The 10,928-nt window shown below is 38.6% G+C and overlaps 1 protein-coding gene across 10 annotated transcripts in view; it reads right to left on the bottom strand.

The window, feature by feature from the left end:
* HECTD4 (HECT domain E3 ubiquitin protein ligase 4) overlaps nt 1-10,928 on the bottom strand; it is a 165,985-nt gene that overhangs the window by 72,223 nt on the left and 82,834 nt on the right. For 6 of the 10 annotated variants that reach the window (XM_027956603.3, XM_042234681.2, XM_042234682.2 and 3 more), the window contains exons 12-20: nt 8,588-8,820; nt 8,071-8,216; nt 7,205-7,275; nt 6,488-6,593; nt 5,777-5,897; nt 4,993-5,121; nt 2,944-3,068; nt 1,274-1,427; nt 407-507 (exon numbers count right to left, since the gene is read on the bottom strand). In XM_027956603.3, the coding sequence (XP_027812404.2) occupies nt 407-507; nt 1,274-1,427; nt 2,944-3,068; nt 4,993-5,121; nt 5,777-5,897; nt 6,488-6,593; nt 7,205-7,275; nt 8,071-8,216; nt 8,588-8,820 (1,186 nt within the window). The remainder of the gene's footprint in view (nt 1-406; nt 508-1,273; nt 1,428-2,943; nt 3,069-4,992; nt 5,122-5,776; nt 5,898-6,487; nt 6,594-7,204; nt 7,276-8,070; nt 8,217-8,587; nt 8,821-10,928) is intronic. The other 4 variants (XM_027956604.3, XM_042234683.2, XM_060401254.1 and 1 more) reach the window with 1 other exon arrangement.

Raw genomic sequence — 10,928 nt, 5'->3', positions numbered from 1 at the left:
TCTTATTTTGGACTATTCTAACTAAAGCTGTTGTGTGAACCTTCACATACAAGTCTGTAAGAATCTGTGCCTTCTTTTCTTTTGTGTACAGACCTAGAAGTGGAATAGCTGGATCACATGGTAGATATATTTTTACTTTTTAAGAAACTATCAAGCTGTATATTTCCATCATTAGTATATGAAAAATTTTCAGTTTTGAACTAATCTCTTGATCTGCAGGGAAATTTATTCTAACCTGTTCCTATAATCTCCAAAGACATTCTCTTAATTATCTGTAAAGGTTTGGCCCTGAAGTCTCTGTCTTTTCCCAGTTAAAAAAATCACAAAGGGAGTACTACAAAGGGAGTAGTAGGCTTTCACCAGAGGAAAACATGGCAGAGGTTCTGCAGGAAGCAGTGCTCCTTACCTCTCATCCGGCAAAAGCCTGCCCTTCTGGTCTGATGCACCACATGGGGAACAGCTCATCTCAGCAAAAACCGGACACTGGGTTTTAAGCAGCAAAGCCGTCTGAAACACAAAAGCATCGTGTCCTAAAGTGCTTACATGTTCAGTTATCTGGACGGTGAAAGTGAAAGTTGCTCGGTCATATCTGACTCTCTGCGACCCCATGGACTATACAGTCCATGGAATTCTCCAAGCCAGAATACTGGAGTGGGTAACCTTTCCCTTCTCCAGGGGATCTTCCCAACCCAGGGATTGAACCCAGGTCTCCTGCATTGCAGGCAGATTCTTTACCAGCTGAGCCACCAAGGAAGCCCAAGAACACTGGAGGGGGTAGCCTATCCCTTCTCTAGCAGATCTTCCCGACCCAGGAATCAAACTGGTGTCTCCTGCATTGCAGGCGGATTCTTTACCAACTGAGCTATCAAAGACGCCCATCTGGATGGTACTAGAGCCAAACTTAGAATTCTCACTTAAGTCATCTTTTCACAATCCCAGTCTGTTCTCTTTAACTAAGAAATGCTTTGCTACTTAGACCACTTAATATCATTTTAACTCTGGAACATATCATTTATATTCATTACCAATATCCAGCAAGGGCTCAGGAGACTAAATATAATGGAAGGATCTCAGTCGTGCCATAGATAGCATTTTTACAGTTCATTGGCAATTAATATTTGTTAAATGAATGCAGTAAGTAATTTAGTCAAACAAACTGTTTTCCCTTACTAGTTCAACTTATTTTTATGACACAATGTTTTGCTTCATTGCACCTTTATTTCATTTCCTGCTCCCAAAGAGCAGTTCACTTTGGCACACCTTAGGACCATACCTGACTGGTATAGAGTACCAGCTGCACTAGCTGAGGCATCAGGGCGTCGGCCATGGTCAAAGTTTGCAAATTTGGATGCATCAGGGAAGTGAGTAACACTGGGAGAAGGTGACCAAGCATAGTAGCCTTAGTAACTTGTTCCAAGCCTTTTAACCTACAAAAGTTCAAGAAAACATACAGCTTCATCAACTCTCAGGCATGAGAAGAAGCCACTATCATTATTCTTTGACACATTCTCTTAAACTGCATCTCCTGGTACTAGCTAAGCATTTATTGTTCCAGCAATTCAGTCTACAAATGTCCCACCTCACACGAGGGAGAGGGAAAGAACAGAAATCTAGTAATAGATTTTACCTTTGAACTGTGATTTTCTTTTTGCCCTACCAAGTTTATATGGTGCATTTCATAGCACCTTTGAAGCACTTTATAAATGGGTTCTAAAATGCAAACAGGTACTCTAGTTACCACCTGCAAGTTCCTTTGGCTCTGGGGCTGCAGGTTGCAGTGTTGCACTGAATCTCTGATAAGGAGACAGGGAATGGCTACAACACTGACTCAGCTGCCTAAAGAAACTGGTTCCCATGTGAGACAGAGGCAAGTAGATTTTTAAATTTGTCTTTAAAATCATGCTCTTCCCCCCGTCCCCTGTGTTTTATTGACATATAACTGACATCACTGTATAAATTTAAGATGTACAATATAATGATTTGATACATGTGTATATTGTGAAATGATTACCTAAAATCCTATTCTTAATAACTCATCCTCTGCTTGAAGAAAGAAGGTATGTGACTCACCCAAAGAAACATGTGGGTTATGTAAATTCTCTAAACTACTTAGGATGCTGGGGTTGGAACCAGAGACATCCCTCACATCTCCCCGGCTCTCGGACTGTACGGACTGTATGTCCTCCCCAGGCAGATCTGCTCCACGTGCCCACAGTGAACCTGACATGTCCCAACAAGCCCCAGTGCAATGCCTTTCTGGATCATATTGTTGGCAGCTCTAGCCTGCCCACCTGCCCTCTGGGAGTGGGCAAGAAACAGGGACATGGGACAGACAGCATTACTGGAGAAAAAAGACACTGCAGGGCACTGTTTCAGATCAGCATCTCAACAATGAAATAATCAAGAAACACAGGATGTAACTCATCTCTGACAAGAAACCATAGCAGAAATCTTAATGGGGAGGACTGAGAAAGAGCTTTAGTACTGGGAAAGAGAAGTTTACCCTCTGAATAGATCACTCTTGTATTTGGAGAAGTAAAACTTCAGCAAATTCTTGGGATATTGTGTCAGTGTCGTCTCTTGCAGAGCAGTTCTTTATCTGTGTCACTGAGTCACTGCCTCCTCTCTCAAGTACTCACCATGAGGAAACTAAGCGCACACAGCGCTGAGCGACGCAATGAAAGGAAAGGCCCATGTGTCAGAGAGGACGGTGTCCACACCTTGTGGCCCTCAGATCATGGCTGCCAGCCCACTCCTCCCTAAAAGCACCATTAAAGATTTCAACTGTGTTTGGCTTTGAAACACTTGCCATTCCAACCTGGTCTCACAAAAATGCCTAAGAATTAAGTGAGCATGTGGTAGTTCTATTCTAAAAGATTTCACTTTCATAAGCAAATTCTTCCTGAAGGGCAGCAGGCCACAGTTCACAACCCAAGTCCTCACCTCTGCTCCCGGTCGGGTATGTCACTATTTATGAGGGCAGTTGTGACCTGCTGTAGCATTTCCAACACTTCATCACATCCAGTCAGGATTTGGGTAGCAAGAGCCAAAATACTGACCTTTAACTCCTAGGTAGGAAACATCATACAATTATTTTTAAGCTCTGTGATGATGATACACTCACAATGACAACACGAAATGATGTATTTAATGATGCATTTCCAAATTAAATAGTGAAGTGTCCAGAGTAAGCCCAATGCAGTAAGTTCTGCTAAGGATGGCAAGTAACAATCTGAGTTGGGAAGCTAAGGTCTGGAGTGCTGATAGAAATACGCAGTATTTCACGGGGAGCACACCGAGTCCCTGGGAGAAAAGGCGTTTCTCCCATCCCCTCCAGCACAGGAGAGCTCCCGGTGACCAGCCCAGAAACTGTCCAGGTGGAAGAATGCCGTGGGCAGGATGAGGATAGCTAAAGAGAAAAACACAACAGCAAAAGGCGCATGGAGAGGCGGTGAATAAAATGAGACAAAAACACAACATTCTGAAACAGTCCAAGTGACCTTTTTACTTAACGTTTTAAACCATTACACTTGAAAACAGGCAAGTTTAAAAATTCAATGAAAGTAGCAGGCAGTTACAGGCTATTAAACATTAAGAATAACTATTAGAGAGTTCATGGGAGTACAAGTACTGAATAACGTGTTAAGAAACATTAGTTAAGATCATAGAAATGTTTAGTTGACAGTTATTTCCTATTAGGAAAAAAAATACAACCACTCTAACCCTTCAGGTAAAGTGTGTATCCTTTTTTTCCCCAGAATTCCTAGACAAGCCAGCCTATTCTGCTTTTACCAGGAGTATTTCCTTCCAGGAGTTCAGATTTGTAACATTTAGCCTTTCAAATAAAAGCACTGCTTTTTGTTGTTGGAATTTTCTGGGGTCTTTTGGGGGTATTATTTAGACATTTTGATCATTAAGAGAAAGGCATTCTGAACTGACTACATGACATCCTGTCAGCCTTCATGGGCTGACTACTTGCGGGCTGCAGCGCATCCAGGCACTGCACAGGCCTCAGCTCTATTCCTCACAGCAGCCTCACAAGGGAGAGGCTTTGGCTCCTTTATACTGATTAGGAAATTAGAGCACTTTCATATTAAGTGTCATCAATTTAAATGATTAATTCATGTCTTTCTGCCTGTTTAAAAACTGATTACATAATGAGATAAAACCCATAAATATGAGCTAGCAGTGAACTCTTTTATATGTGTGTGTGTGTAAAAGGGTAAGAAAAGGGCAAATTATAGTGGTTTTTATCTTTAGCTATAGCTTTCTTGGTTAATTTTTCAGTGTGTTTTGTCAACATTTTAAAGAAAAATCAAGTTCTTATGGATTTCTCTAATTCTCCCACGAAGATGAAATTCTGAAGAACAATGCAAACAACAACATCAAGCATCTGTCAAGATTATAACAACCACAGCTATTAAAAAAAGAAATCTGTGGATTGCTATAAATTGTCACGTGGGAACAAATTATTGAGTTTACACAGAAGCTAACTTAAAAATAATTACCAAAAATGAAATGAACTATAGGTTCAGAAATTATTCAATATAAGGAGTATGAGAAAATTATCACCTTTTTAAAGTTATCTGAATCAAGAGAACACAATAAACCAGCCAAGATGTCAAAACTGTTTAAAATGTTACGCTCCCAGATTCATTTATCTATATTTACTACATATACATACATATATTTAAACTTCTCAGGTGCATATGAGATCACTTGTTAAGCGCCAGTTCTTAAAAACAGATGAAAATAAAGCCACAAAAAGACTGACAGGAGCTCATGGATGACACACTATGGGAGTGTCACAAATATGGTAACCACCGTGCAATGACATAAAAATCTATGAGATGAGTGACCTAATATTACCTCACACAAAAATATAGGCCACACGGTGAACTCTGACATCATCATAGACAGAAATTTAGTCAGTTAAGCTGGGCTTTTACACATTGGGTAGAAAGCATCGTTAGAATAAAGCTTGGTGTTTACCTGTACCTTCAATGTCTCTCCCTGCAAGGAGTTGTCACTGTCATCATTCTCATCAGGCTTAATCAAAATAGTGTTACTGAGAAGGTGGTTCTGAACTGCCATCAGATAGCGCAGGCAGGAGGATGCGGCCTTTAATACAAATAAGGGCATTTAAATGATCTAAACTGTACTGAAAGAAGGGCTCACGTTTTTAAAAGATTTTGATAAGGGAAGCAAAAGAGAAAGTACAGAAAACAGACCAAGTTAGCTTCTCAGGTGACTTATTTCAATACATTTATCATAACGTTCTGCCCTCTGCTATACATTGCTCACTAATCACTCTGATACTTGAACTTCTGCCTCTTAATAAGTAATTCCTCTTCCCCCGTCTACCCCTCGCATGCATCTCTGTGACAGAAGACTCTACCCAAACCCTTAAAAGAATCTTTTGGTTCTTATCAGTCTCTGTAAACCATTGCTGGTTTAGAAAACAATGCTAAATTAAAAATTAATAGAAGGAAAATCCGCAGTATTTTATACAAAATCAAAACATCCAAATTCAGTCTAACAATTTATTGCATTAAGATATTTAAGCTGGAGGAATAAAGTCTTTGGAGAAAGTAAGTGGATTTGTCTAGTTTTACATTTCTAAGACAAGCACAGCTGTTCATTGACTTTCATCAATTAAGTCTATCCTTGAAAAGCATGTGTATAAGTATGTGTGTACACACATACTTTAAAATGGTAAAATGAAAACAAGGACACTTGATATAATTTTGCTTTCATTAAACACATTTTTACTTACAGGCACAGTTGAAAGGAGTTTTTGAAAATCATCTTTAGAGACAGTTTGGCACTTGGTGATTAAGATACAGGATTCTCGTACAACAATCTTCAGAATGTAGTGTAAAAGTTCATCATTTAGTCTTTAAAATGTAGGAAAAATGTAACAATAAGATACCGATGGCTAACTAATAAAAGGATAAAACTTATACAATCAGTACAAGATGACAAATAGCAGATACAAAAGATTCATTGGCTCTGTAAGTGAATCATCTTACTTAGTAATGATGCTAACAACTAGATATACTGTCTAAATTAAATTTATGGAAACACAATGGTACTCAAGGACCTAGTTCAAGTATTTTATAAATAGCAGAAACACACCTTCCTCTACTCACCAGCTCTAGCCACACCTCCCAGCCTCTCATAGACCAGCAATTAGATGATGCCCTTTACCAAAATTTCCTAAATAAGCTCCACCTGTTACTTCCGCTAAGTACCCTTTTTGCCAGGCTCAAGCTATTTCACTCATAAAACTGAAATGTGCTATTATCATTTATTAGGGCAACTGTGGGATTTTTTTATCTTTCAGTTGATCCACAGTTTAGATTTAACATGCTAATTATAGCAAAAGATATTACAGGAGACTCAAGATGATCAAACACATTTAAGTGTAAATTAATTACTGAGGAAAACACTAAGAAAAGGCTAGCAGTGAATCATATCACATCACCTGTAATGATCCTCCTCCTCGCTGCCGAATCGGTTGTTTTGAAGTTGTTCAGCTAAATTAGTGAGGATCACATCCCGCAGCTGGGAGAGGCCACTGTTTCTCTCTCCTAGCACAGAACAAAGCTCCATAAACTATCTTACCAACCATGCTTAGAAAACTGATACTATTTTTTTTTTAAGTTTGTAAATGAGAAGACTGTTGACAATTGAGGGCAGGCACATGTACTAAGACAAACAGCAGCAAAAACTATATCACAACCAATCAGACTTTCTTTAACCAGCAAATCCTGATTAAAGTGGAGTTACTGTCTTGATATTTCATGAAGTGTGATTTCTAATTCTTTAAACTAATGTTGCTTATAAATGCAGAGTGTCCTTAACAAGGTGAGTTTTGTTGCCGTCATTGAGTCTAACTTTGAAAGTTGAGTTTTAATGTGTGGGGGAATAACTGGCTTAGAAATCCCAAGAAATCATTATCTTTAACGTTCTTTGCACGTCTACAGCCAGGTACATTATGCTATACAGTGGGGCTAGAAAGAGGTTTACAAAGCTTGACAATATATAGAATATGGTTTCTGCTTTCAATCTTGTTTAAGTGTTGGCATATGTGCACTTTTTAAAATAATACTAATAGATATGAAGAAAAAAAAAATTCAGTCATTTCCTTAGGGACAAAAAAAGGATAGTTTTTCAAGGGTAATTAAAGGATAATTCTCACCTTCTGTTAAGACCAGCTTAAGTAAGTTATTGATTTCAGTTTCACCTGGGTACAAGATATTTAAACCAGAGCTGAAATGACAGAAAAATTGAAAAGTTTTTAAACACATGTTCTAGAATATCCCAACTCTAAGTTTTAAAATTTTTATTAAAGATGCCATTCTGAGTACAGTTTCACCACTAAAAAGGCAGTTGAACCTAAATTTACAGTTGTGATTCAGCCCAATGACCTTCTTGATAAACAGGATCCCACTGCTCATATTCGTGAATTACCAAAATGATAACTTATCTGAGGCTAGATGCTGAACCAGTTAAAGAGAACTGAGTTATACAAAATCACTGTAGTGAAGCCAGCTAGATGTAGACTGTGGCAGAAAATCATTTGAGAAGTAACTGGCAGAGCAAAGACTAGAATCCAGGTCTGCCTGGTGCCAAAGCCTGTTTCCTTTTTTATTTATTTGGCTGCGTGGGACTCAGTTGCAGCATGTAAACTCATAGTTGTAGCATGTGGGATCTAGTTCCCCAACCACGGATCAAACCTGGGCCCCCTGCACTGGGAGTGCGAAGTATTAGCCACTGGACCACCAGGGAAGTCCCCCAAAGCCTGTTTCATAACCACCTTGCCACACTTTGACCCAAATGAGAAGAACATCTACTTGCAAACCACCAAAATATCTACTTATAGGGACTGTTTTTTTCTTTTGCTGTTTTAAGATCCATCATACATGAGGAACGTCTGAGTCCCTGAGGTCCTGACTATGGGATGGGGGAGGAGACATGGGAGGCTAACCGCCTAGAGGGACAATTACAATGAAGCACAGAAGAAGCCTTTGGTAGAGAGTATTAAGAAAACCATGTGCTGACTACCTGATGGCAAGGCAGACCTCCTTCTGAATTTCAGGGCAAATTTGATCTTTGGGTGCCATCAACAACTGCCAAAGAAGCAATCCTGATCGTCGAATGATGTCTCGATTCCTTTCAGTTTGTGGGCTGAAGAAAAATTTAAACACCACCTACAGAAACAGAAGGGGTATATCTGAAAATGCTAATTCTACTGGGAATAAAATTATCCTTATGAAGAAAGAACATGCTGGTTATTCTTATGAATGTATACCCAGGTGTATTTTTAAACACAATCTCTTCTATTGTGTAATGGTATAATTAAATATTTTACATATATTAATTGCAATGAGCTACATATAGCAATATTCCATTAACTGCAGTGCAATGAGTATGATGGTTATTCTAATTACAGGATTAGAACATGGTTAAGTTGCAAAACAGGAATGTTATAACATTTTTCTCCTGGTAGAAATTAGCTGACAGAAGCCAGAGTCTGTGTTTCTTTTTCCCTATTTCAATTATCTCAAAACAGTATATTTACCTGAAAGACAACAAGAATGCAGCGTATAATACAGGTGTCTCCATTAACCATGGCCTTCTCCATAATGTCACAAATACTGCTAAGATGGTGTGCTTCAATGGGATGCTGTTTGCCCAAGACACTTGTGATTGGAAGATTGGGGTTGGTAGCAAGAAGATTGAGTTGATGTATGCACATCGCACCAACGTGGTGCAATAATTGGTTTATAACCTCATTCGTGGTTATAGCCTCTTCTAGAAGATGAAAAGGAAAGTCTGTGAGGAAAGACAACTCTGTGGGTGGTCACCACAGAACATACCTCTCACTTACAAAAGGTACACGCACACTGGAAGAGACTAATGTGGCTCCAATCTCTGCCACTACTGCTGGAGAACTCTCTTCCTTGCCACAGAGTGCTGGGGTGAAAACACTTGGGAATTTCCATTTTTAAAAAAGAGCATAAATAGCTACCACTTCTTGAGCTTTCTATATGCTAGACAATTGGCTGAATGCTTTACATGCATTACCTTATAATATTGCTATCAACTTTGATTATTTTAGCCCTGTTTCGTAGAGAAGTGACTCAAGAATCAGAGTCAGTAACTCACCTGAGGTCATACAGAAACTAATGGTAGGGTTGGGATGTGAATTCAGGCCATTTCAGCTTAGATTCCATGCTGGTAACTCTTCTAGAAAAATCTCTATTCACCTATATTCAACTTTGCTGATTATTTTTCTGACCATCTCGAATTTGCTATTGAACCATTCTAGTATTTTTTTTTTTCTTAGTCACTGAAATTTTCAAATCCAGAATTTCCAACTAGTTTTTTTTTTAATAAACTCTTTGTTGAAATTCTCTATTTGTTTATAATTATGATCATTATCCTTTCCTTTAGTCTTTTAAACATGGTTTTCTTTAGTTCTCTGAATTTATTTATAAAGGCTGCTTTAAAGTCTTCATCTGCTAAATCTGAGTTTTGCCTGCAGTGTTTAGCTACTGGTTTCTCTGCTCACTTTTTAAAAAATTATTTCTATTTTACTACTTCTTTTCTTTCATTTGTTTATTTTTATTATTCTCATTTTTCTTTGTAAAGCTATCTTCCTAGTGGTAGGTAGGAAGTAACCTCGTCTGAGTCATAGGTTGTGCTCAAACACCCTGAGCTAGTACAACTTCCACCCTGGATGGATCCATGTTTTATGAGGGAAGGACAAAGTTTAGGCAGTTTTAAAGTCTTCCATGGTTTTCACCTTCTGCTGGACCCTCTCAAATTTCTGCATGTGTATGAAGGCTCATTTTCAGCCAGGCCTATGTGACCAGCTTGGGCCTTCTCTGGCTTCTTCAGATGTTTGGGGGAGCTTATGAAGGTCTTTTTGTAGCTTTCTCATTACCCAAATCTCACCAGTAAATTTCTGGCTAGTTTGCTGGTTTGCTGCTTGCCCTAACCAGGACCACAACCTCAGGCTAGTTAAGCCACTGGTTGTCTCTGTTTGCCACCAAGACCACTACTATTATTGACACTGCTGCTGAGCATGAATTTTTTCCATGCTCCACTCCAAATCAGTTAGCCACTTCTGGCAGCAAAGCTGTTGGCTCCCATGATCTGTCCCACCCTGCCAGAATTACGGCACTGATCAAGCTGAAAGTGGGGGACAGGGGTATCTCCAGCTAAGAACACCACAGACTTCTACTGTTCCTAGCCAAAGTTCAGTGGGTTGTTTGTTTGTTTGTTTTAATGAATACTGCTTCTCAATTTGTTATATCCCTTTGGTCAATTTCCAGAGTCTAGAAATACTTTTTTAGTTGGTATTTTCATTTTGTAGAAAGTTATTTGTGATAATTCACTTCATCACTGCTTTATCAAGAGAGGATTTGCTGAGCTACTCACTACTCCATATATACCACTGTAGTTGACTCTGAAGTCATGAGATTTTAAAATAATATTAAAAATTAACAATTCTTAATATTAAGAACTTTAATATTAAGAAATCTAAAGGTCATTTGCTGGATATTCTATCAAATTGTAAGTCTGTGTATAAGTAGGTTGTTTTTAAAGCAAAACATAACAGCTTATATAATCCCGTGCCAAATACAAACAGTGAATTTCTGTACTAAATTTCTGACAATTCAGAAGGGTCGTAACAATTTCCTTTTAAAAAAAGGTCTGTGGACCACCTCAAAAGCTCTATTTATTTACACATTTATGTATTTAATCATAAACCAACCAGATAACAAGAATTCTAAATTCTAAATTTGAAGAGGGAAGGCTGCTGACACACTTTGCTGCTTGGGGTACATTCCCACTTATACTGCTGCTGTGCTGTCTCTTATTTCCCAGGGGAGAATCTCTTCCTGTAGGACAAT

Source organism: Ovis aries, chromosome 17, assembly GCF_016772045.2.
Source record: "Ovis aries strain OAR_USU_Benz2616 breed Rambouillet chromosome 17, ARS-UI_Ramb_v3.0, whole genome shotgun sequence".
Taxonomy (NCBI): Eukaryota; Metazoa; Chordata; class Mammalia; order Artiodactyla; family Bovidae; genus Ovis; species Ovis aries.
This window is presented reverse-complemented; position numbering and strand designations above follow the sequence as displayed.